The following is a 26,890-nucleotide window of genomic DNA, read 5'->3' as shown; positions in this document are numbered from 1 at the left end:
TACGGACAATCCTGACTAGTTAGGACTAAAACGACTGTGGAACTAGACACTAGGAGTGTCAATCTACCCTTTCGCACCGAAATGCTTGTTACCTCACCCACAGGCTGCGGGTGCATAGGTGCGAAGTCGTGTCGGGTTCCGGCGTTGAAGTCTATGGAGCCTGAAAGAAAAGATGCTGCAGGCGACCAGGAGGAAGATGTCCGGTGCGATCCAAGGGTGGATCGGTGAAGAGGAGGACCTGAAAGCAGAGGGGACAATGTTCAAAGTCACTAGCCAGTGACTGGAGTGGAACCAGGAGTGGAACGAGATGTTGTCGTCGCGATCAGGTGAAGAGTGGACGCTTGTCTTTGCAGCCACGTGGACCAGGAGGTATCTTCGACGAACAGGATGGAGGCACGAGCTGTCCCACGCAGGCTCTCGCTGTCGGCGGTGTCGGGTCCGGATTTGGAGTCAACAGGCCTTGGCAAAGGCAACCCACGCGGTGAGTGGAAACGGCGTCTGGTGTGGACCAGGAGGGTCCGGGGTGCTTCTCCTTTGCAGGGAAGCAAGGGCTAGTCTGGAGCAACCAGACCAGCAGATTGGATTTCAAGGTTCGTCGTCTAGGAGGTCACTAGCCAGCCGGCAAGTGACCAGACAACGCATCGAGCAGCAAACAGGCAGAAGGGCCCCACGCAGATCTCGTGGATGCTGGAGGGCTGGTCTTCGGTGCAGGAGCTGCTTGGGTGTGACGGGGAGGAGCCACATCGGGGGTGGGGCTTCTCAGTCCTCAAAGCACTTGGTCGAGGTTACCTCAGAAGTCGCGCTGGAGCGAAGTGCTGCTTCTTCCAAGATGGCTGGTCCCACGTGTCTCGTCGCACCCACAGATCTCAGCTGTGCTGCAGATGTAGGTAGAGGTCGGAGAGGTCTGGGAATCCGGGTCTCGTCGGGCTCTGAAGTCTGGATCCTCGAGGGAAGACGACAAAGGGAAGCCGCTGGACGCTGATGGTGCCTGCTTGTGCAGGGTGGACACTCCTTGCCCACAAGGGAGATTTCTTCAGTCTTCTGTGCAGAAAGTCGAAGTCCAGAGTTTCTTCTTGTAGAGTTTCAGTTCAGGATTAATCTAACTTGGAATGGGACCAGCTCCTACCTTTATCCTGCTAAAGGGGGCTGTACTACGACTAGGTCCCTCCTATGGGTGGGACCAGGAAGGGGGGTGGTTACACCCCCTATCCTTTGTCCGGTCTTGCGCCAGAGCTGGGGCTGGAGAGCCCCAGGAACTGGTTTGGACCGGTGTATGCACAGGGACACCTTGTGTGCCCCAGGCATGTCTCATTCCTTTCAGCCCTGTCCTACCCAATACACAAAATCCTGTCTGGGGTGGTGCTAGCACCTCCCAAGGCAGGAAACCCTTTGTCCAAGCCTCCTTCGCTGGAAGGACTCCCAGCAGCAGGAGGTCAGACTTGTGTCTATGGTGGCAGCATCCATTTTGTGATGCTGAGGCTCGGGTTAACTTTAACCGGGGTTCACAGTTAGGTACATGTCGTGTCCCTCTAAAAGGGTGGAATGCTACTCCCGTCGCCAGAACTGGCGAGGGGGTAGTATTCCAATTCGTATGACACCTTACTCGACATGTTTTGATAATGCTATGCCAAAGTTAGCAATAACCGCAAGGATTATAATGCACTTAAGAGTATATGGTATAGCGTTATCATGAAAACAGCTAAAGGACTTGGTTCCGAAAGCTGTAGACAGGCTCAGCTCATGCTAGAGCACTATCTCACATAATTGCAAGCACTCTGCCTCCAGGATTGTTAAGACCTGCCATAGAAGGGACTTATAGGAGTATATGTGCCCATTTTAGGTTAGATATAGGTGTACTATATCTAAAGCAAAAGGGTGATTACACCACTTTACCCCAGCTGATTGATCAGCCAGTTGTGTCAGATTTGGAGGGCCAGCCAGGGGTGGCATAATACATGCTGCAGCTCCTGGTAGGCCTTGGGTTCACTTATGCTCTGGGTACCTATGGTACACTGTACAAGGACTTACAAGAGTGACCCAATACCAATTGGTAAATGCACCTAAGGTACCTGGATGTCAATTTAGAAAGAGAACAGCTGGGCTGTGGGTCTGATTAGCAGGCCCACAGCCAGGGAAAGTCGTAAACCAGTGAAGTAAAAAGCAAAAATCTGGGGTGACCATAGGATTGCAGACCCTACTCTCCTACAAGCAGGACATCTAAGTTGCGGTGGAGAAGTTTATTTGACTTATTAATGCACTTTTCGGTTTTGTGGACATGGATGTTAGAACATGACACAGAGGAAGAGAGTGATATTGTAGACACCAACTTCAGTCAGCAAAATCATGAACAATACTGATATAGTTGAACTAACATTGTAGAATAATAGGTTCTACCTTTTGAATCCTCGTGAATTCTTTACTTTTTGACTATCCGGTTCTAGACTTCTGCGGTGAGCATCTCTCAATATACCTTATGTGGAAATGAACCGCGAGTGCTAACCACCAGTGCCTGCCTTCCAAGGTTAGGGTAAGAGGCTTTGGGGCAAGAGTATCATCCATCCATGATCGGATGCGGGCTGGATTAAGACGAAGGATTAAGATCCTTGATGATTGTAGATGTTGGTCTGGGACCGGGATGGAGGGGTTGGGTCCTTGATAGGGATTGAGAGATATGCTCTGGATGTAAAGAGAGTTTGACTTGCATTGGAACGACATACAAAGTATTGGACAGGCACAGAGGGAGCAGGTGCTGCACTGAGCACATGTCCTGGAAATGCATTGAGGGACAAGGTCCTGGAATGAGAAGAAGGGGTAAGGCCACGGAAGGGGCGCGACCTATAAGGTCCTCGAAGGAAATGTGGGGTAAGGTCCTCAAAGGGGATGAACCATAAGTTACTGGAATGGGACGGAGGGATAATGTCCTGGAAGTGGAGCTTGGAAAATGACCCTAGGCTAGCATGGACATATGAGGTCTGGTATGAAGATCCATAGATATGTTCTGAGAAGAAGATGGAGGGGCAAGCTACTGGAAGAGAGGAGGGATAAGATGCAGAATTTGGTGGAGAGTTAAGGTTTCGTATTGGGGGAGGATTATGACCCTTAATTGCAGTGCAGTGACAAAGTGTAGGTGTGGGGTGCTGGGATGGAGAAGAGTCATGTGTGATAAGATGTCAGTTGTGATAAGATGTCAGTTGTCTCCACATTTTTTTAAAAAGAGAGGGCCTGAAGGTCATGACCTTGAGAAGGTTGAACATGTCCTTCCTCCTCTGCGGTCTCTCACCCTTTCTTCTTCTTTCCCTCTGCAGCTTTCTCCGCATTGATCCGGCTTGAGACCGATGGCAAACAATGTCAACCAGTAACAACATAGCACAGGCCAGGAAACTGGTGGAGCAACTCCGCATCGAGGCCGGCATCGAAAGGATCAAGGTGAGAGTTTGAGGTAGTGCCAGCAAGCTTAAAGCATTTTAGGAGCAGGCAATATACAACAAGCATTTGCAATGCAATAGGTCTCGCATTCACACGATTTTGAGCTATTGGCATTGTAAATTACAATGCCTTCTATTTATGTTTTGGGTTTTAAAACATAAATACAAGGCATTGTTATTTACAATACAATACAGGATGACACGATGTAACAAGACGAATGGGTCTTGAATGTAGCACCAGGTGATAAGCTTAAGCAAAAAGCTCTCGCTGTGACTGGAAAAGCCATATTACTACACCCTACTGGCTTGTTACGACTTACTCTATGTTGTTTCTTAATTGAAGTCTACACTAAGTCCACCTTGGATGTTGTACATTTTTAGTTGTCAGTAGAGCTGGACTGCCCCGTATAGAAAGTTGTGTCTGACAAAAGTAAGAAGATGGGTCAATCAATCAATCAATCAGTGACACTTATAAAGCGCGCTACATACCCGTAGGGTCTCAAGGCGCTGGGGGGGGGGGGGATGGGGGGGCAAGCCGCTACTGCTCGAACAGCCAGGTCTTCAGCTTCTTCCTGAAGGAGAGGTGGTCTTGGGTCAGGCGCAGGTCGGGAGGGAGGGAGTTCCAGGTCTTGGCGGCCAGGTAGGAGAAGGACCTTCCTCCCGTAGTCGCTCTTCGGATGCGGGGGACGGCGGCGAGGGCGTGGTTGGCTGATCGGAGGTGGCGTTTGGGAGCGTAGAAGTTGAGTCGGCTGTTGAGGTAGCTCGGGCCTTGGTCGTGTAGGGCTTTGTGTGCGTGGGTGAGGAGGCGGAAGGTGATTCTTTTGTTGACGGGGAGCCAGTGAAGGTCTCTCAGATGTCCGGAGATGTGGCTGGTTCGTGGGATGTCGAGGATGAGTCTGGCTGAGGCGTTCTGGATCCGCTGGAGTCTCTTCTGGAGCTTGGCGGTGGTGCCGGCGTAGAGGGCGTTGCCGTAGTCCAGTCGGCTGGTGACGAGGGCCTGGGTGACGGTCTTCCTGGTCTCGGTGGGGATCCACCAGAAGATCTTCCGTAGCATGCGTAGGATGTTGAAGCACGCCGTGGAGACGTTGTTGACTTGCCTGGTCATGGAGAGGGAGGAGTCCATGATGAAGCCCAGGTTGCGTGCGTGGTCTGTCGGTTTGGGTGCGGTGCCCAGGGCGGGAGGCCACCAGGAGTCGTCCCAGGCGGAGGGCGAGGAGCCCAGGATGAGGACCTCCGTCTTGTCCGAGTTCAGTTTCAGGCGGCTGGTCGTCATCCACTCGGCCACCTCTTTCATCCCTTCGTGCAGGTTGGCTCTGGCGGCGGCGGGGTCGTTGGTCAGGGAGAGGATCAGCTGGGTGTCGTTGGCGTAGGAGATTATGCTGAGGTTGTGTTTGCGTACGATGGCCGCGAGGGGGCTCATGTAGACGTTGAAGAGGGTGGGGCTCAGAGATGATCCTTGAGGGACGCCGCAGATGACTTCGGAGGCCTCTGACTTGAACGGTGGTAGGCGGACTCTCTGTGTTCTTCCGTCGAGGAAGGAGATGATCCAATCCAGCGCCTTGTCCTGGATTCCGATGTTGCTGAGGCGCCGTACTAGGGTGCGGTGGCAGACCGTGTCGAATGCCGCGGAGAGGTCTAGGAGGATGAGGGCCACTGTTTCTCCATTGTCCATCAGGGCTCGGATGTCATCGGTGGCGGCGATGAGGGCGGTCTCGGTGCTGTGATTGGCTCGGAAGCCGGACTGTGAGGGGTCGAGGGATCCGTTCGTCTCGAGGAAGGCGGCCATCTGCTTGTTGACGGTCTTCTCGATGACTTTAGCTGGAAACGGGAGGAGCGAGATGGGGCGGTAGTTCTTGAGGTCGGTGGGGTCTGCTGTTGGTTTCTTGAGTAGAGCGCTGAGTTCGGCGTGTTTGCAGCTCTCAGGGAAGATGGTGGTGTCGAAGGATGTGTTGATGATGTCTCGCAGGTGGGGTGCGATGACAGCGTCGGCCTTGTTGAAGACGTGGTGAGGGCAGGGGTCGGTTGGTGATCCGGAGTGGATGGAGTTCATCGTGCGGATGGTGTCTTCGGTGCTGATCGGGGTCCAGGCGTGGAGGGTGGTGGTGGGGGGTGGTTGTTCGGTCATGGTGTGCGTTGGTTGGTTGTTGAAGCTGTTGTGTATGTCCGCGATCTTGTTGTGGAAGTATGAGGCGAGGGAGTTGCAGAGGTCTTGCGATGGGGTGATGTCGTTGTTTCCTGCGCTGCGGTTGGAAAGCTCTTTCACGATGTTGAAGAGTTCCTTGCAGTTGTGTGCGTTGTTGTCCAACCGGTCCTTGAAAGCTGTTTTCTTGGCGGCGCCGATCAGCTGGTGGTGTTTCCGGGTGGCAAGTTTGAAGGAGGTCCTGTTGTCCGGTGTCGGTTCCCTTCTCCAGACTTTCTCGAGGGCTCGGCAATTCTTCTTGGAGCTCTTGAGTTCGTCGGTGAACCATGGGGCCTTCTTGCTGCCGGGTCTGCTAGGCGGGGTCTTCAGTGGGGCGAGTTCGTCCGCGCAGTTGCTTATCCACTTCGTGAGGTTGTCGGCGGCCTGGCTGGGGTTCGCTGAGCTGGCAGGAGGGTGCTGGATCAGGGAGGTGGCGAGCTGGTCTGCTGTGATCTTGTTCCAGCTTCTGCGGGCGGCCTGTTGCTGGTGTTGGTGGGTCGTCGTTCTCTTGAAGGTGAAGTGGACGCAGCTGTGGTCCGTCCATTGAAGCTCTGTGGCGTGGCTGAAGTCGATGTCTGTGCTGGAAGAGAAGACTACGTCGAGTGTGTGTCCGGCGAGGTGGGTGGGGGTGGACACCAGTTGCTTGAGTCCAAGGTTGGCGAGGTTGTCGAGCAGGGTGCTGGTGTTGCGGTCGTTGTTGTTCTCCAGATGGAAGTTGAGGTCTCCCAGGAGGATGTAGTCAGCGGAGGGGAGGGCATGCGGGCTGACGAAGTCGGCGATGTCCTCGCTGAATTGAGTGCGTGGTCCCGGAGGTCGGTAGATCAGTGTGCCTCTGAGGGTGGTGTTCGGGTTGGTGTGGATCTGGAAATGCAGGTGTTCGGCGCTGGTCAGGGTGTTGTCGGTGCTGGTCGTGAGACGGATGGTGTTCCTGTGGATGATGGCGATGCCTCCTCCCATCTGGTTGGCGTTTCGGTCCCTCCGTACGATCTTGTAGCCCTCTGGGATAGCGATGGCGATGTCGGGAGCTGAAGAGGCGTTCATCCAGGTCTCCGTGAGGAAGGCAACGTCAGGGGCTGTGGTGTCTAGAAGGTTCCAGAGTTCAATGGCGTGTCTGGGGACGGAGCGGGTGTTGAGCAGGATGCACTTGAGGTGGGTGCTGCTGGTGTTCGACTTGGCGGGTGCTGGTGCGAGGCTGGTCCGGATGCAGGAGAACTTGCAGGCGTGGCAGCTGAAAGGTCCGTGGGTGCGTCGTGGTGTGGCCTGGTGGCATTCTGGGAGTCGGCCGGTGTTGAGTGCGATGAGGGTGGCGGCGGAGTACGTCAGGCGGGTCGGTCGGGGTCTTCGTGGGCCAGGGGTCCTGGCGCTGGTCGCGATCCGGTCACGGACGGGCGCAGACGGGCTTACCTTTGGCGCGCCTTCGGCGCACAATCGGCGCGCCCGCTGCGCGTGACCGCTGCGCGTTCGCACGGTCGCCATTTAAGGCGAAGTGCGCGGGTGGGCGGAGCAGCTGGGAGGCGGGAGCGGGGAGGGAACAGAAGAGAAAAGGGGCGGGGCTAATGGCGGTGGCGGGAAGCGGGAGCGGGGAGGGAGAGCGGAGGGCGGCGAGGTAGGCGGGCAATCAGGAAGGAGACAAGCACCAATACACAAATGGAGGGCAAAACACGAGGCAAAACGGCACAATAAAATACAGGCACAAATGCAGGTCAAAACGGGGGAAAAACAGTTAAACAGCGATCATACGGCATACACAGCAAACAAGCACAAATTTCGGTCAAAAACCGGCGAAAACCAAGGGGAGCGCTCAGGCGGCAGCGAGGCCGGCGCTGAGGCAGAAAGCAGGCACAGGGGCACATGCAGCAGCTGGTGGCCGTGCGGCGCGGGGGTGTCCCACAAGTGGGTCACCCCCGCGCCGCACGGCATGGGTGGGTGCAGAATGTAAAGTACAAACCATGTAAAAAACTCGGGTGGAGGACAGGACATATTGTTGATTTGCCCTCCTCCCCCCCCCCCCCCCTGTTAAAGCGACTCTAAATAGTTAAATAAAACACTATCTTCACGGCTTAGATCACATGAAAACTGTACGAGGGAGAATGAGCTTTATATCACTTTATTTCCAGCACTTTTAATTTTTCTGTCCCCTCACCACAATATTTTTCTTATCACACCCGAGCATTTCAAATTATTTTGGGCCTATCTAGTAAATGCTGATGAGCAATGGCATATATGCTACTTATTTGTGTCTGGTCACCTTACTCTGGGCAATGTGTCTCCAGCCAATCGATCCCCAGCTATCAGTAGCTGGCAAAAAACTTCAGAGTAGCTCCTAGCCTTGGGTTCATTTTTAACTAAGAACTGCAATTACTGTTGAATTTTCCTTTTTAAGTTAAGGCAAGGCCATGTTTATGTTTATTTTACGTTATGATCAGGCTGTAGATAGCAAAGCCAGATTATGAACAGTGCTCCACTCAGATTTATGAACCATGTGGGTCACAGCGGTTCAGAATTGAAGCACTGAGGTATTTAACTCTTAAATAAAAGTTCTTCTCAACTCATTACTGGAGCATGAGAACAAAATTATATTTGTGAATGCTTTTAAATGAGAGAAAATTACAATGAAGAATTAACTTATTAATTAAGATAACGCCTCATTTTAATTTCCCCCCCTTTTAACAAAGTGTCACGTTTACAAACAGCAGGCATCTCGCTCCCAGTGCCTGGTAGCAACAGTGCCATCTTTATAACTAAAAAATACAGTCCTTTTCTTTTAAATGGGAGACATTTAAAGTGAAGAAAAATTATCCTATGAAACATTACCTTAATATTTTTCTCTACTTTAAATTAAGCAAATTAAGTCCCAATGTTTTATGAAGCATGTTTCTTAATTTTAAATTCCTCACATTTAAACAAATGACTATTTTCGGGTTATAAAAATGGCACCATGTCTACAGGCCACTGGGAGTAATAAGCCTACTGTTCGTAGAGACACTTTGACTTGAATAGAAATTAAAATGATTAGTTTTATGAAATGCATTTAAAAATGAAGTTATCTCTTGAGTTCAATTTCCTCCCATTTCAAATCGTCGCATTTACACATGGCACGCATCTTGCTCCCAGCGGTTGGTAGACACGTTGCCATATTTATAACTGAAAAATACAGCCTTTTTTTATGGGAAAAGTTTCAACTGCAGAAAAATGTTTCATCAAGTGCAGAGAAATATTTATTTTTATCAATATTTTTGCCCAACATTTTTCTGCACGTTGTTTCTATTTAAAAAAAATGTTTGCATTGTACATGTAAGGGTGTCAAATATGGCAAAAGATGTGTCCTGAGCCACAAGTACATATGACACAGGCTTCCAGTCACCCATCAACATATTTCTCATTAATTCACACACATGTTCATACATCCTCACAGACCATGTGCTCACTGACGCACATAGCAGCCCTATCATGGTGCCAGAAGTAACAGTATTTTGTTCAAACCATAGTATCGGGCTCTATGGACATTAGGTTTAAAGTCAATGAAGCTGGGTGAGGGAATGTCTGGTAACTTGGCCCGCAGTAGCTCACTACAATTTTCACGGATCTAAAAGTAGCTCTCATTACAGAAAAGGTTGGAGACCCCTGCTCAAGAGAAAGACTCCTTGATTAGTTGATTAGTCAACGCCAATCCCTCCTACCACAAATGAGTTCAATGCTTGCATTTTACAGGAGTGTATTTTCGTTTACAGATTCCCTTTCTTATCTCCTGTACATGGTCACACTTACTGTTGCCAACCCTTTCACTGGTGCTTAATTTTAAATTTCCCTTTGGGTTTATTATTTCCGCAGACACTTGCTGATTTGATTGCAGCATTGTCTGTTTCAAATACTTTACAGTGTGCCTAGGTATGTACGTTTGATACTGTATGTTTTCTTGCTTGCATTATTGCAAACAGAAGGAAATAGAAAGTGGTGTCTTTTGCCTTTCACATACACATTGTAGCCTTACTGAGTAAAATATATATGCAGAATATTGAAAAGCATCTGCATCTTCATATGTGCCCCTGTTGATCCCGGCAAGCTGCTGCCACGCAATGCTCAAGCCATCCTCTAGCACATTTGCAGGAGGCTTTTCGTGTGGGCACAAACCGCCATTTTGGCCTTTTATTTTACACACAATTCCCACCACAATACATTCTACAGCGATTTGAAGCAACAGGCTAGTTACGCAAAGGGCCAACATGGCCATGAAGTGTTTTATTTTCCTTTCTATTAAAGACGCAAAAGTAGTACTTTCACATAACCTTGACGTCCATCCTTGAAAGGGAACAGTCATTGCCAGCAGTCACCGAGAGACGAAATACAGCCTCCAAGACCTCTTACCTGCTCGGATCATTGGCAATGAAGGACACACGCTTCTCATCAGTCTCACAACAGGACATTTTCCAATCGTCTAACTGGTGACTTCAGACTTCAGGTGACTTTTTCTGGTTGCAAAATGCACACATTTGTTGTCAGTCACAAAGCCTTGCGTTCAAATATCTCATGGTAGGTCATCCTTAATGTGGAAAACACCTATCTGCCCATTGTATGTGGTGGCGACCTTTATGTAATGAATAGCTAGGGACACCTGATAGTGAACAGCGGGAGACGTGCCGCGCATGATGTTTCGGAAACTCAAATTGACAGTAATTCAGAGTTATGAGAATTCTAGGAAAGAAACAGGTGCTAATCGAGTGGGTTCTGAATGCATGAGTGCGTTAAGCATCCATACTAGGCAGATAACAGTGAGCCTCCTACATCAAAAATGAAAATGTTCAGATAATCTGATACAAAGTAGCGTTCTGCCAAAATCATAACAAAATACAATTCTTTGGTGTGGCCTCCACTAGGCTATAAATATCGGAGGCCCAGGACACGCCTATGACAACTAGCTGTGATACAAGGAGGAGAGGGGGATGTAAACACACTCTAGAAAGCATAAATAAGAGCAAGACAACAGAGAGAATGAAGATAGGTGGCATAACCTTCTTACATATACCCATTACATAGCCACCAACCTCCCATTGGGCAGACACTGGTCACAAATCCATTGTTCATTCTCAAGGTCACACTACAGCACAGTTCACAGCCCTTTTAGCTGCAACTGACAGTAAAGTAACTTGAAAAGCAACCACACCAACAGCCCTTCAGACTCGACAGCCCACAAGGAAACTCACAAGTTTTAAGAGAAAGGTAGATGTCTTTTTCCTGCAGCCTACCAAGTTCTCTCCTAGTCCGAGACCGCGAGAGGGGGTTTCACAATCTAAAACGAAGAAGGCAGAAGCGATTGATGAGGATCAAAATGGGTGATATACATTCCGAGGCTGTTAAATTGGCACCACTGAGATGGGTGATAATTAACACCAATGACCAGAAAAGCAGCAGAAGTGCAATGTCATTGTATTACTGATCATTAATAAACACACACTGCTCTGGGCAACAGGCCTAGGCAGGCAATACACACCACCGATGACACTTGCCTTCCCAACGCATCCTCCAAAGCGGACTCCCCTCATGAACCTTCACAAAAAGGCTGCATTCGTGCCTGCACCAATAAACGACACCTAGGTCTGAGCACTAGCCACTCACACCGATCCCCATAGTATATCCATTCACCCACAAGCATCTCCCCACGAATGTGGTCCATCAACAACTCCAAAGCAAGAGGACCACTCCTGATACTCCCAACCAACAGCCCCACTGTGCACACTCCAGAGTACAAAGACAATATAAATCAGCCGACAAAACGGTCCCTCACCTCTTTAAACCCACTCCCTTTCTTTGCTCTTTTCTCAAGACATGTTTGTCCTCATCCTTCCAGAGAGCATCCTCCTGCTCCTGCCTAGCATCTGCCTTGCGTGCCCGGGCAGCGGCGGACTTGGTGTTCTCGCCCTGGAACTTCTTGGGCATGCTTCAGGGTGGGTTGCAACTGTGGAAGAGGAACGAGTCAGAACAGCGCAGCGCCTTACTTATACTGTTAACACTACAGTACAGACGCTTTGTTTACGCCAGATAGCATTTCATTTTAGAAACATCGTTGAAGTACCTCAATACACCCCCCTTTGCTCTTCCAACTCAGGCTGCAGAGGGCTTGCATTGGACATAGCTTTCGAGGTGGAGCAACAACACTGCAAATGTACAATATGTTAAGTTAAATTAATTTCTAGAGCGCACATATACCGGGTGTTGTCTTGGCGGTTACGTCAGACTGTAGCCTAAAAACCTGGTGCTTACTGGTTTGTGAAAAGGGAAGTTTTGAGACCTTTCCTGAAAGGGAGTAGAGAATTCATGCTTTTGATGTGAAGTGGCAAGGTGTTACGGGATTTGGAAGCACAACTTACAACCCCTCGCCCCCTCCTCCACCCTCCAAGGAACGTTTAAATCTTACAACCCCGTCATTTTTGGCTGTGGAAGAGCATAGTATTCTCAATGGCATATACCGGTTGAATTTCAAATTCAAGTAGGCAGGTCCTATTCCATGAAGGGCCTTAAAAGTAATGCAGAGGGCCTTGAATGCGATTCTCTGTCTAACAGGCAGCCAATGCAACTGTTTTAGTGCCACTGATGTAGATTGAAACTTGGAAATTCTCAACAATAGTCGTGCTGCAGCATTCTGCAGGATCTGCAAATTATTTATGTCGCTGTTGCATATTAATATGAAGAGCATTACAGTGGTCCATTTTCGTAAGGACCATAGATGTGACTACTGTTTTTGAAGCTTGGAAGAAATACAGGGCAAGACTTTTTTTAAATGTCCTAAAAATGTAAAAAGAGCTTGAAGTACCCACATTTACTTGGGCCCATAAGCTGGTCATCTACTAGAACTTCCAGGTTGCGTACTTTCCTAACTGGGGTTGGGATAGGTCCCAGCTCCTGAAGCCACAAAGAAGGAGACCAAAAGTAGATTTGGTTACCGTAAAGAATTGCCTCTGCTTTCTCAGAGTTCAGTTGTTGCCAATTTTTTGCCATCCAGTCGCTGACTGCCAGCATACAGTCATAAAACCTGGAGCAAGTGTTCTGCTCAGCTTTAGTCATAGAACCCACCATCTATGTATCATCGGCGTAGAAGGTAAGCGAATACTGCATGAATAAAGTAAAGAACTAACACTACCAGTGGAACCTTTTGTATTGAGATCCTTGTGTACGAAATTCTACACCTCTAAGCAGCACTTGCCATTCTCTGGACACATGGGTTGTAGTCCCAAACATCCAACGGCGAATAGCATGCGTCCTCAGCGACACGATCGGCCTTTTATCTAAAGGTGGATTATAGGGATCTGTAGTTACCTTTCTCCAAAATAGAAATAATAATAATAACATTTATAATAATAATATTGATTTCATCAGAAAAGTATGGCTTGAAGGACATGAATAACAATGAGTAAACCGGCCAAGCATTCTCCTTTCATTGTGGTGAGAAAAGCGAAGGCCTGAGTCATGTAGCTTAAGGAGAGAAGATTAAAAAGATACCCTTCTCTTAAAAGGGAAAAACTGAAAGCACAGGGCAGCTCCTTGAGTCTCCGGGAAACAACATTTCAGATGCTCAGGACAGTTAGATTTCCAGCAACAACAAAAAATGTAATGCAGACATTTTGAAAATCTGGCTTGGGTATCATCTTCACACACTTATCTTAGATACCACTACAGTGGAGTTTCTACGACAAGGCGAGCACATTGTAATGAAATATAAGGTGGATTTGTAGAGCGCTGCTTGTCACCCATGAGGGTATCCACGGGCTGAGCAGGTGAGGGTAAAGCTGGGTCTAAATGCAGGCAATCTCGAAGGTCCTGCAAGAAGACTAATTGAATGGCCAGGTCTTCAGCTTCTTGTAGAATTAAAGATATATACCTGAAAGTTGATGCACTCGTGACAGACTGGAACGGGCAAAAAGCTTACCTTAGGACGAATTTTGGATCTCTTTGTGTACGGTTCTCATGGGTGTCTGCAGAAATTTTTCCAGGGGGAGGCAAAATGTTAACGTGATCACCATCCTCCGACATGATGTGTGCCAGGTGGGGTACACAAAACACTGGGGCGCAGAACTAGGATAGACTCAATTAAATGCCAGGAATCCAGGACATGTGACTGACCCTGCCTCGGGCCAACAAACACCACCTGTAGGGAAAACGCTAAACTTTCTGACAAGGTGCTTTATCTCTGTCTGCTAGGTGTGCAGACTTCTGGGTCCTCGATCCAACACCAATCAAGGCTGTCTTCAGCACGATTCGATTTTTATCAGAATACTTTAAAACAGCCTAGGATTAAAGCACCAGATTAAAAAAACTGTATGCACAGTGTATGTTAGGGATTATTTGTAGCACACATATTTACCAATATTGGCTTCTTGGTGCTAGAATTCATGATAACTTTTATCCAAAGTTAAAGCACAACGTCAAAGTTAGTAATAAATATTGCAGCAACCACACCCGCTAGTGATTCGCCAATGGGTGCTCCCTTTACTAGAATTCCCCGGGCATTGCTAAATTTTACACACATTCAATTAATTTATACAAAATAAAATGTATAGGTCCAAATGTGAGCTATATTTTTTAAAAGAAACTTAAAGTCCCTCTACGTGTAGTCAATGTCAAACTGACATAGTGCGCACGTTTAGAGATACAATAATGGCCAGCTCCCTTATGCGGAAGCCCGGCACCGTAAATGTGTGGCACATGCGGCACCCGCAGCTGCGCCACATCACAGGTCCAGGGATGCTGAGTCTTACACAGTGGTCGGAGTGGGGGGGGGGGAAAAAGTAGGGGAACAGTGGGCGGAGAATCAGAGGGCGGGAATAACCCAAGGATTGGATCTGTGGGTGGAGCCAGAGGTGTGGCCAGAATGCGCAGACATCCCAATTTTTAGTATTTGTTTGGCATTTCACTGCCCAGTTTAATCAACCAATGGATACACATGATAATTTAAGGTTATAATGAGTTATTGACATTAAAATATATTCACAAATTGGGATATGCTTCTAATCACAGAATGGACCAAATACGATAAAATGTGGAAACACAAATGTAAATGTAAATGTGTTTCGATTTATATAGCGCAACACAAGCCATTTGTCTCCGAGCCATGGAGTTTCTGTCATCAGCACTTCTCCCTTTTTCCACAACACCAGTTCAAACATGAATGGCAAAATATCCTAGTTTGCAAATGTTTTCTCTAAAATTATGGCTCTGCCATATTTGCCTCATAATGCAAGATCTGCTGCATGATCTGACCATTTAAACTAATAAATTGTTTGTAGCTCAAACATATCAAAAGGTAATATAAAATGTGACTTGTGTTGCTGCGGAGTGGATGGCCTATTGTAAAGGTTGACTGGTAACCTTTCTCACTGCTGCATTTGTATGTTACAGTGGTACTAATAAGGCAAAATCTTTCTAGAGATTGTTAGCATGTGTACACACGTCAAAATAATAAAATATCTGAAAATATACTGCATTACGCTGCAGCCGTTTTTTTTGTAATGCATAATTTAGTCAACACTACGGCATAATGTTGTCATCCTTTGCTGCATAATTAATATCAGTGGCCCCACAGCAGGCAGCACATGTTAAAAGTGCTTGTGAATGAAGCAGAGAGACTGTGAAGTTTGCGAACTTAGTTTGGTGTGTGAACATCCTGCATTGCCAATCCCTGGTGAATTGCAGCTACTGCTGCATGAAACAAGGTCAATGGAGGTACCTTTGGGTGAGGCAGACTGGCCTCATGGGCAGGTCCAGCCATAGCACAGGTGGTGTCCTGTGCAGTAATGTTTGTTAGTGCCCCCCAATGACCACCTCTGCCATGGATTCCCTCACTACCACCCTTTAACACCTTGGCTGCTAGGTGTTTTCCCCTCCTGTGCTGACTTTTTCGATTATTATTGTTTTATGACGAGCTCAGCTCGTCATGAGTGCAGCTCACTCGTGCCTCATGACGAGCTGAGCTCGTCATGAGCGTCGAAGGTGTTAACTGTGCCCCCCAAGTCTCCATAACCACTCTCTCTCAGATGCATTTAATTTGATTTACAGTGCCACTCATACCATTGTAGGGTGTCAGAGCACTTTACATCACACACATTACACAGAGACAATCAATATGTGTGTAAATCTCTCTCCTATTCACGCTCTATATTAACTCGTACGTACAGGTACGGGATTACAAAGACTGCTAGATCACTTTGGCTCCTTTATGGAAGCCCTGGATTTAAAAATCAATACCTCGAAATCCCATGTAATGGTGACTGGTCTACGCAGGAAAACTATGAAGATCAAAACTTTTAGATGTAATGGAACACCAATTTCAAGGGTACCCTTCTTTTGTTATTTAGGTGTTCTATTCGATGAAAGGGGGAACTGGGGCCCCCAGTTAAAACTTAAGGGCAATGTGGTTGCAAGATCTACCACAGCCCGTATGAATTTCTCTAAAATATTGGGTTCGAGACCCATGGAGGCCATGATCCGCATCTACAAATCAAAGTGCATAGCGATTGCCTCATATGGGGCCGATATTTGGGGCTATGCCCCAACATCAGGGATCCAAATTATAGAAAATAACTTTATACGATCCCTTTTGTCACTCCCACAATCATCCCCTACATATTCAATTCACTGTGAAGAGGGTTTGGGGTATATTTCTGATTACTTAAAAATGGCCCCTCTGTTACGATGGGTCAAAACCTGGCTAAATGAGGAGATCACGCTGAACCAGCTGATACTCAAGGACTGTATGGCCTTGGACAGACCGGATAGAATACCCTGGCTTGCGTATGTTAGAGCGGCTTGCGTGAGGCTGGGGCGTCCGGACATGTATCTATCACCACTGGGCCTCAGGAATGAGGATGTAGGGTGGATCAAGCGAAATTTCCTCACACTGCTGGAGTTAGAAAGGGAGGAGGTTGAACTCAGGAAACCTATGGTGAGATCAATTTATCAACTGGCAGTCATGGAACCTTATTTGAAGTTCGTGACTAAACCCTACCATCGTTTCCTCTTAGTCAGATTTAGGTTCAACCTCATTCACCTCACGCTTGGTAACTATCCGAAGTGGGGGACCCCAGAAAATACCCCACCCTGCACCTGCAATAGTTTTTCCACACAGGATACGCTTCACTTAGTGACGTTCTGTGAGCACTACCTAGTGGTTCGCAAATTTTTTTTATACCCAATCCTGAAGGAACTAAAATTTGTCTAGGTAAGGCCTGCCCTCCTACATTTACAAATGCTTGACTCTGTTCAGGTCACATACAGTGTAGCCAGTTTTTTGGTAGCGGCAGCGCGTATAAATAAAATAAGACTCACCCAGATGAATACATTACCAGGATGATCTTCTCCCCCCAAAAGTTTTTAACACGCAATGTATTGAGGATAGTGTCAAACTGGGGTGGGTTAATTGGATTATGATATTGATTTTATTGTATGTGCTCTTTGTATCAAAGATTTTAACTGTTTTAGATTGTCCATAATGAACTGTAATCATGTGTATATCTGTATAATTTTAATATGTATAATGAATTTTGCATTGCTTTTATGGTTTTTATTAACCGAAATAAAGATATTTGACTGACTGCCTGTCACTGTATAGAAAATGTTACATAATACTAAGGACTACAAGGTGTAGGAGTCACATGACAACCATACTAGTAGCCCGTATAGTTTTATAGTGATTGGTCTGGAGAAACACAATACCCGGAATTTAAAACGTAATACCATGGCTGGGGGTTCTCCTTAATAATCAGAATTGATTTCTGTCCAAAAGAACACTTTTTGGGACATTAGGATAATCAAAGACTGGGGGCCAGGAGGGGGGGGGGGGGGGGGGGGGGCGACAACATAACGCTCGAAATTATACCTTGCACTTTGTATGCAGCTCTTAGATCACAGTTAATTGCTCACGTTCTAAGTTAGGATTTTAACTTATAAACTGCAAGTAACAAAAGGATCTCTGACAAAAGCAGTAGCCCACTGTCCTATGTACATTATGTGCACTTTGTGATCTGCAAGGTGCATGTTCTTTGCAGCCGGTACATTAACTATCTGAGCTACCTTTCCATGTGTCAAAACTTCCACTAGACAAAATTCTGATCTCTCTCTAGGAAGAACATTAATCACCAGAGTCATCATGACATTTTTATTGTTGCCGAAAATTACTGGAAGCCAGGAAGGAGGCAGCAAGCGTTTCTAAAACCATAATATACTTGCAAACATGATGCTTTCACCTAAAGTCAACACCCGGTGCGGTCACACTGGTTGCACTGCCCTAGATCTGGCCCTTCTCAAGGGTCCTGTGACCTCAGTGACTGTTGTTCTAGGGTGTGCTGCTTCATAGGCCTGCCCGCAAGACTGGAGGTGAACTTCAGTATGGATAGTGGTGGACAAGCCTTGAAGGTTAACCTACACTTGTCATGCTAGGGTCCACCTGCTGGTACGAAGACACCAGGACTTCTAAGGTGTTGCGAAGCCTTCTAAGGTCTAGCATGTGATTGTGCTCTCGCAAGAGAGTGGTCCGGTGGGTTGGTTATTAAGGCTGAACCAGGTTCCCAGTTCCAAATTCAGCAGCTCTGACCATACTGCCACATCCTCTCCCCCACTGAACACCGTACTGCCCCACTGAGAGAAACTCCCACTGTTTTCAACTACAACCCAATTGTTGCCCGATAAACACCTGGATGCGCAATTTAAATTACGCACTAGACAAGATCAATATGCGGCCGGAAAAAAAAAAGGAACAACATCCTGGAAGAAGCAAACACTTATAGGGAATGCAAAATTTATCAAACCATGGGAAATGTAAGCAGGAACGACATGGTTACAGCAATGCTTTTATGCTTTTACACTCACTATTCAGAAATCAGTGAGTGCTTTCACCTGAAACGTTAAGGACACAGCTACAGGGCCCTGAATGGACCCATTTCAATGGCAATTGCTTATATCCTTACAAAACGTAAGCAGTATGGTAAGAAGACCACATCCCTGGACACAGAGCCGCAGCACACATTGTTTTCCAATCCACACATTTTGGTACCTCCATGAATGGTGCACTAGTTCCAAGTCCAGGGAAAACAAAGACAAGAAAACAAAATTAGCGCTTCACTGGCAAACTCTGTAAAAGTGGCGCTAATGTGTTTCAGTGTGAATAAAATCAGTTTGGCCAGTTTGCTACCATTCTGTCTTACTTTGCTTAGTTATTTATCTATTTTTCATATGTTTAGCCTTTTATTCCCAATGCTGCACTTTGGAATTACAATGTCAGAAAAATACTACATTTCCAGCAAAAGCAACTTTCTTTTTTGGATCCATTTCACAGGGAAGCAAATAAAAGAAAGGAGAGGAAAGAGAGTGAGAACCCCGTCTTGAAGTCACAGTTTTCATGGGCGTCCGCAGGGGGGGCAAGGAGGGTCGCTCCAGGGGGGGGGGCAAGCGCCTCTCCTTGCCCCCCCCTGCGGACGCCCATGACGGTTCTGTAATCTGGAAGGTGGGTTTGAATATGGCTTCTACTGTGGTAGTCTGCACAGAACATATCCTACCTAGGATTATAAATGCACACCTCTTAAATTATCATCAGGCACCTTCAAATATACTATGGATAGTTCAAGTTCAAGTTCAAGTTCTGGAATTTGTATAGCGCACTACTCACCCAGAGGGTCTCAAGGCGCTTGGGGATGGGTGCATTATTTATCGAATAACCAGGTTTTGAGTTCCTTTCTGAAGGAAATGTAGTTCTGTGTGAGGCGGAGGTGAGAGGGGAGAGAATTCCAGATCTTGGCCACCAGGTAGGAAAAGGATCTTCCTCCCATGGTGGATCTGTGGATGCGCGGAACTGCGGCGAGGGCTTGATTGGAGGATCTTAGTTGGCGGGTGGGTGTGTAGAAGGACAGTCGTGTGTTGAGGCATTCTGACCCAAGTTTGTAGAGAGCCTTGTGAGCGTGGGTGAGGAGGCGGAATGTTATTCTCTTGTTAACGGGAAGCCAGTGGAGGTCCTTCAGGTGAGCGGTAATGTGAGCTTGGCGAGGGATGTCTAATATGAGTCTGGCTGATGCGTTTTGGATGCGTTGGAGTTTTTTCTGTAGTTTGGCCGTGGTTCCGGCGTAGAGGGTGTTTCCATAGTCCAGTCGGCTGGTGACCAGTGCGTGGGTGACAGTCTTTCTTGTTTCGGTGGGTATCCAACGGAAGATTTTTTTGAGCATGCGGAGTATGTTGAAGCAGGAGGATGAGACGGCGTTCACTTGTCTGGTCATCGAGAGGGAGGAGTCTAGGATGAAACCTAGGTTACGTGCATGGTCTGTGGGTATGGGTGCTGTGCCCAGGGCCGATGGCCACCATGAGTCGTCCCAGGCAGAGGGGGATGATCCTAGGATGAGGACTTCCGTTTTGTCTGAGTTAAGTTTGAGGCGGATGTTTTTCATCCATTCGGCAACTTCCTTCATTCCTTCGTGAAGATTGGTTTTGGCAGTGTTAGGGTCTTTGGTGAGGGAAAGGATCAGTTGTGTGTCGTCAGCGTAGGAGATGATGTTGAGGTTGTGTTGGCGCGCGATGGATGCGAGGGGGCTCATGTATACGTTGAAGAGGGTGGGACTAAGTGATGATCCTTGTGGTACTCCGCAGATGACTTCGGTACTTTCTGATTTGAATGGGGGGAGTCGGACTCTCTGGGTTCTTCCGGCGAGGAACGAGATGATCCAGTCTAAGGCTTTTCCTTGTATGCCGATGTTGCTGAGGCGTTGTATGAGGGTGCTATGCCAGACAGTGTCGAAGGCGGCAGAGAGGTCGAGTAGGATGAGGGCAACTGTTTCTCTGTTGTCCAGTAGCGTTCGGATGTCGTCTGTTGCTGCGATGAGGGCGGTTTCGGTGCTGTGTTTGGCTCGAAATCCGGACTGTGAAGTGTCGAGAGAGTTGTTGGATTCAAGGAAGGCGGCAAGTTGGCTATTGACGGCTTTCTCAATGACTTTGGCGGGAAATGGGAGGAGGGAGATGGGGCGGTAGTTCTTGAGTTCCGAAGGGTCTGCTGTGGGTTTCTTCAGGAGGGCGCTGAGTTCGGCGTGTTTCCAGCTTTCTGGAAAGGTAGCGGAGTTGAAGGAGCAGTTGATGATATCGCGGAGATGGGGTGCGATGATGGAGTCTGCTTTGTTGAAGATGTGGTGGGGACAGGGGTCGGTTGGTGAGCCTGAATGGATGGAGTTCATTAGGCGGATGGTGTCTTCCGTGTTGATAGGGTTCCAGGCGCTAAGGTTGTTAGAGGTCGGTTTAGGTTCGGAGGTGGGTGGAGTGGACGGTTCATTGGAAGTGTTCTCAAAGCTGTTGTGTATGTCGGCGATTTTGTTGTAGAAGGAGGATAATGAATTGCAGAGGTCTTGGGATGGAGTGATGTCGTTTGAGGCTGCGGTGGGGTTGGTGAATTCTTTGACGATGTTGAATAGTTCCTTGCTGTTATGGGCGTTATTATCGAGTCGATTCTTGAGTGCTGATTTCTTGGTGGATCGGATCAGCTGGTGGTGTTTGCGGTTGGCTGCTTTGAAGGTGGTCATGTTGTCGGTGGTTGGGTTTTTTCTCCATGTTTTCTCGAGAGTGCGGCATAGCTTTTTGGATTTCTTAAGGTCATCGTTGAACCAGGGGGCCTTTTTGCTGTCTTGTTTGGTGTGATGGTTTTTCAAGGGTGCTAATTCGTCAGCGCTGTGAGTGATCCATTGTTTGAATTTGATGGCAGCTTGGTTTGGGTCCGATGAGAAGGTGGATGGGTTTTGGTTGAGAGATGTGAGGAGTTGTTCGGTGGTGATTTTGTTCCATTTTCTATGGGGGATAGGTTGTGGGACGTTGTGGGTCGAGGTGGTTTTGTAGCTAAAGTGGACACAACTGTGGTCCGTCCAGTGGAGAGCTGTGGTGCGATCAAAGGAGATGTGTTTGCTGGAGGTGAAGATAGGGTCGAGCGTATGTCCGGCTACATGGGTCGGGGTGTCAACAAGTTGTTTGAGGCCGAGATTGGCCAGGTTGTCAAGAAGGGGGGTGGTGTTGCTGTCGTTTTTCTTGTCCACTTGGAAGTTGAGGTCTCCTAATAGAATGTAGTTCTCGGAGGCGAGGGCATGTGGACTGATGAAGTCCGTGATGTCTTCGCTGAATTGTTTGCGGGTTCCTGGAGGCCTGTAGATGAGGGTGCCTCTGAGTGTGGTTCTAGGGTCGGTGTGGACCTGGAAGTGGAGGTGTTCGGCGGTTGTAAGGTGATCGTCGGAGCTGGTCGTGATTTTGATGGTGTTCTTATGGACGATGGCGATGCCTCCTCCTGTTTGGACGGTGCGGTCTTTGCGGATAATCTTGTAATTGTCCGGGATGGCTATGGCGATGTCGGGCGCTGATGATGCGTTCATCCATGTTTCTGTAAGGAAGGCGACGTCCGGTGATGTAGTGTCGAGTAGATCCCAGAGTTCGGTGGCGTGTCTGTGGACGGAGCGGGTGTTCAGCAGGATGCACTTCAGGTGGTTAGAGTCGGAGCTGTGTTTGGGGTTAGTGGATGTGGTATGGGTCTTGATGCAGGTAAATTTGCAGAAGTGGCAGGCAAAGGGTCCGTGGGTGTGTCCTGGGGCAGCTACGCAACATTGTGGTGTGCGTCTGGGGTTAAGGGCTAGGAGGGTGGCAGCGTCATACGTTATGCGGGATGGGTGCGTTTTGCGAGGACCAGGGGCGGACGGGCGTAGACGAGCTTACCTTTGGCGCGCATGGGGCGCGACCGCTGCGTGTGAACGCTGTGCGAGAATGCTTCTGTCATATGCGGATAGTGGAGGGGAGGGGCGAGGGAGGAGCAGCAGGGAGGCGGTATCGTGGGGGGAGGTCCGGGCAGGGAGGGAAAACAACAACAAAATGGCTGGCTTCAGGCCAAAATCACAATTGGAATTGGGGCAGAAGCGAAAGTGCACGCGAGGCACAATTAAAACAACAGATCTCAATTTCAAATACACTAAATGCAATACTCAGAGGAGAGTAAATTCAGCACATAAGATATACCGTAACACATTGCAAAAGGGAGCGCGCTTTAAGTATATAACTTTGCTACCACACCGAGTACAACGAGCAGCAGGCAGGCACAAATGCGCGTTTAAACAATTAAGCGCTACGCTGTACTGCGACGTCTCAGGCAGGTCTAGTGCGGACAGGCAATGCAATCTTAACGATACCGCTATGGTGCAGGCAGCTGGGAGGGGAGCGACCGCTTCTGAAGCTCACAGGACGGTGCTCCCAATACAGAAAGACGAAATAACAGTCACACACTGCATTTTAAGTAGCTCCAGGCTATAGAAATATTATAAATATACACATATTTAAATATGATCATTCCATTCAGGCTTTGTCGTTCAGAATGGGGTTTAGAAATCTGAAAATATAAACATACATGCCAAGAGTTGGTAACATCCAAGAGAGCGAGATTTAGAATACAGATAAAAATTACAGGGAGTTTGCTTGCATTAGAGTTGAAGCAATCTTGAGACAAAACTAAGATAACATACGTTCTGTGTGGAAAAATCAGGAGTTTCCTGCCTGAATATCATTTTTGTCTTGAAAAATCATAAGTGCCCCAAATGAATTTGGAGCTTTGATATGTACTTACAAACGCAAGCACAACAAAATTAGACATGGGTCCCTTTCGAATATTGGCACATGGTGCATAATACAACTTTTACCTTTTCTGGGACTTTCAAATCCTCTACTGATCATAGCAAGGGACCCTTCTCTCCCATTCCAGTTGCTATTTTCGGATGAATCAATGGAGTAACTTATTACCCAAAGGCCAGAGTAAAACAACATCTAACTTGGACAATAGCGTGAAAAAGTTGAATGGAGACGTATGTGGTTTTACGTCCTGCATTCAACAAACACCTAAGGATCCGGAATGTTAAACAACGGCCTTGACTATCAATATCAACAGCACTCATTTTTACACCTCAAGAGGGAAAGAATGAGGTGCCCGTGCAGAGACTTGACTCTGTGTGTGGTGTAGCCAGCACAATGGCTTACCGTTTGCTAATGAACGATTTTAGGTACATTAGTTGATCTGGCTAAACTGAACTGCTCAAATACTACCAACTGCAAAATGCGGTCATTGGGTAAATGAAGCCCAGGACTGCAAATGAAGCGTCCTAGAGAGATGGAGTTAGTAAGTCAAGCTGTAAGGATTCACAGATGTTTGCTACACATGCTCATCGTACCAAGATAATGTACGATAAGAACTTAGTGTCCGCACTAAAAACGTATAGCATCAGTGGGCAAAGAGTGAGACTGCGTTCAGTATTGCCATTACTCACAGAACCTCTCTCCAGATGCAGGGGGCTGCATTCACCCCAGAGACACCCCAACTGTCCCCAAGAGCCAGGGGCTTAGCTACAACTGGTGCTGCAGGTGCATAGGCGCCTGGGCCCGGAGCCCACTGAACCCTGATACTTGCTGTATATTACTACCCCAACCACAGTCAAAGTGGCCATTTTCCTTGCTTGGACCAGGGCCCATTGCATTCTTGCTACGCTAATGCCAACAGCTTGAATGTGACACAGCAAATCAGGTATATTAAATCAAGTACTATCACACTGGAGGAGAGCAAAGCCTATTACATACAGTGAGAAGAATCAGCAGCACTACAGTAAAAGTTTGTTGCAGCGCATTACAATGAGGTGTCGTTTGTGCACCGCAGGCCCGCCATCCTGTGCAGTCTCTCCTTCCTTACACTGGAACACAGAATCTGAATGCAACTGAGCCAGGACTACATCTCCCACAATGCACCGTCTTGTCAATTTAAGGCTTAAATAAGTAAATGGCCACAATGACATTCCGCTGCCCCTAATAATCTTGGGCTATCATTAACGGCAATAGAAATCTGATGGGTACGGAGGGACAGCCGACCCCAGGCTCTGTAGAGGGGAGCCCTGACGAGCATGGCAGCCTCGCACGCTCCACTCACTGACGCCCGGCGGGTTACCGGGCCCCAGGAGATCCTGCAGGGCCCGGGGCGCACGTTCAGCCCCTCACGCCGGGGGGGCGCTATGCCTCCTAGACACCAGTGCAGAGGCGCTGTGGTGATGGGAAAGAAAGACCAGGAAGTGACGTTAGGCGGTATGTACAGCCCGGGTGGCTGCCAGTTACGGATTTCTACAAGACTCATACCACCCGAGGACAGAGGTTAGAATCCGGCGGCGGGGCCGCTCACGGGTCTCCCGTGCCACGCGGCCCCCTCTGTCACTGAGAGGGCCAGGGAGAGCCTAGAGGACGCTCACTGCGGGGGCGGGACACGTACCGTGGAAACGCAGTGACAGCACGTGCGCCCTCCGGAACACAGCACGAGTCAATGAACAGAAGCTCCACCAACCAATCGGAAACTACTATGGTGAGGGCCTGTCTCCAATCACAAGGCTCGACAGCCAATGACATCTATTGGTCACCCAATCGCAGACTAAGTTTCATTTTCAGCCTGTGCAGTGTTTTCCGGTGCTGTAGGAGCCGGTGGCGGGCGAGATTTCCTTCCGGAAAGGATGGCGGAGGAAGGCAGTAGAGTGCCGGGCGAGCTGGGCTTGAGCAGCAAGCAGAGCCGAGGAGTCGAGGTAAGCACAGGGGGAGGGGGAGGGGATTGGTGTTGTGTGTGCGTGTGTGTGTGCGCGTGCGTGAGTGTCTGTGTGCGTGTGCAGGGGGGGCTGTGTGTGTGCGCGTGTGCACGCGTCGTTATTGCATGCAAGCCAAGCGGAAGCAGGGGCTGTGTGCGAGTTCACAGAACCCAATCTCTGCGTGTGCCCCGGTCTGTCTCCCTTGGGAGCCGACTCCTCAGCAATAGGTCTCGAGCGAGACCTAAAAAAATGATAGCAAGTGCTGCCTGTTGCACCAAAGGAGAGAGAATTAGAGGCCATGGGACAATTGCACCTCCCACTGAATGCTGAGCTCAGGAGCTGATGTGGGCAGCGGTGTGACATAAAATGATGTCCCCTTATTGAATGTGATGAGGGGCCCCTGAGTCTCCCATATCTCACATATATTCCCTGAGCTTGGGTTGAATGGGGCCCTCTTGAAAGGGTGGAGAGGTGCCTGGATGGTTGGGGCCCGCTTGCACTGCTGGGGACAGCATTGCGCCCTGGATGAGGGCTGTGGTAAATGGCTTTCCTTTTGATGTGTGATATGCTCAAAGTCTGTTCCCGAGTAAGGTCTGTATATTTATAGGCCTGGGCGGTGAGCTCCGTTCTGTTAGCAAAGTTTGCAGAATTTTATGTGCTCCGTGGAGTTCTGAAAAACTCTGCTCCGTTCCTTTCTCGCGCTGGCTAACGTTAATTTGGCAAGTGAGGAAAATCCGACGCTAGACCACCTTCCAGCGAGATTTTTCAATACATGCAGTAGCGGATGCTCACGACCGCTTACGTTGAGAAACCATCCATTCCTTTGAGGAAGCTGCCACTCAGGTAGAAAATTCTATTTGAGCGACACACAGAAGCAGCGCCCTCTTGTGCTGTGCATGGTGCCGTTCGTGCTGATTTTCCAACGTGGGACAAACACATGGCGCCAAATATCGACGTGAAGGGCGTGACCTAATGCACTCGACCGCTTGGGGAACACCGCATAGGCAAGTCAAGTTTTTGGTCACTTTGCAGAATTTGCAACCGCTACCCAGGCCTACTTATTTACTACCCCAGACTGAGGTGGGGAAAGTTCTGCATTATTACATGTGATATCAGTTGGAATTATGGAGGTCCCTAGAGCTTTAGTTGGGGGCTTGTCTTCTGTTGACTGATTATTACAAGTGGTTTCCAGAACCTTCAAAAACAAGGTTTGCAAACAACCATTTCCACCACTCCAGTCATTTGTATCACAAGCATGTTCACCAGCCTCTCAAGCAGTGGATACGTGGGCATTGTTTACGAGTCCAAAGTTAAACTAACTACCTCAAACTCACCTAAACTCTTTCAGCTACAGTGGGTGATATCTATTTGTATGAGGACTGTGAGAAGTTGGCCTGGTATATGCTGTCCACTAATTAAAGTGGGCACCTTGCACCAGTCCAAACCACCCTATGATGTATGAGGTCAAAGATAACGTAGAACAATACACATTGGGCTCCAGGGGGACACCAAACCATATACTAAAATCGTGGTATAACATTCATGATTTGAGTCAAGACAAGGTCTGGAGCGCGTAGAGTCCTTGGGACCCCAAGGAACCACCCAGGGTGAGAAGATAGGGACCCCACGGAGGACAGGTGCAGTGTGCTAACACGACCATGGGCTCCGGACAATTCTATTGGGAAGTCGCAGTTGCA

The 26,890-nt window shown here is 48.3% G+C and overlaps 1 protein-coding gene across 1 annotated transcript in view; it reads left to right on the top strand.

Annotated features, from left to right (window-relative positions):
* GNG7 (G protein subunit gamma 7) overlaps positions 1–26,890 on the top strand; it is a 212,594-nt gene that overhangs the window by 85,138 nt on the left and 100,566 nt on the right. The window contains exon 2 of the mRNA XM_086947830.1: positions 3,306–3,426. Within this exon, the coding sequence (XP_086803956.1) occupies positions 3,346–3,426 (81 nt within the window). The 5' untranslated portion in view covers positions 3,306–3,345. The remainder of the gene's footprint in view (positions 1–3,305; positions 3,427–26,890) is intronic.

This window comes from Lissotriton vulgaris, assembly GCF_964263255.1.
Source record: "Lissotriton vulgaris chromosome 12 unlocalized genomic scaffold, aLisVul1.2 SUPER_12_unloc_1, whole genome shotgun sequence".
NCBI lineage: Eukaryota > Metazoa > Chordata > Amphibia > Caudata > Salamandridae > Lissotriton > Lissotriton vulgaris.
Note: the sequence above shows the minus strand (reverse complement) of the source record. Positions and strands in the feature narration are given on the sequence as shown.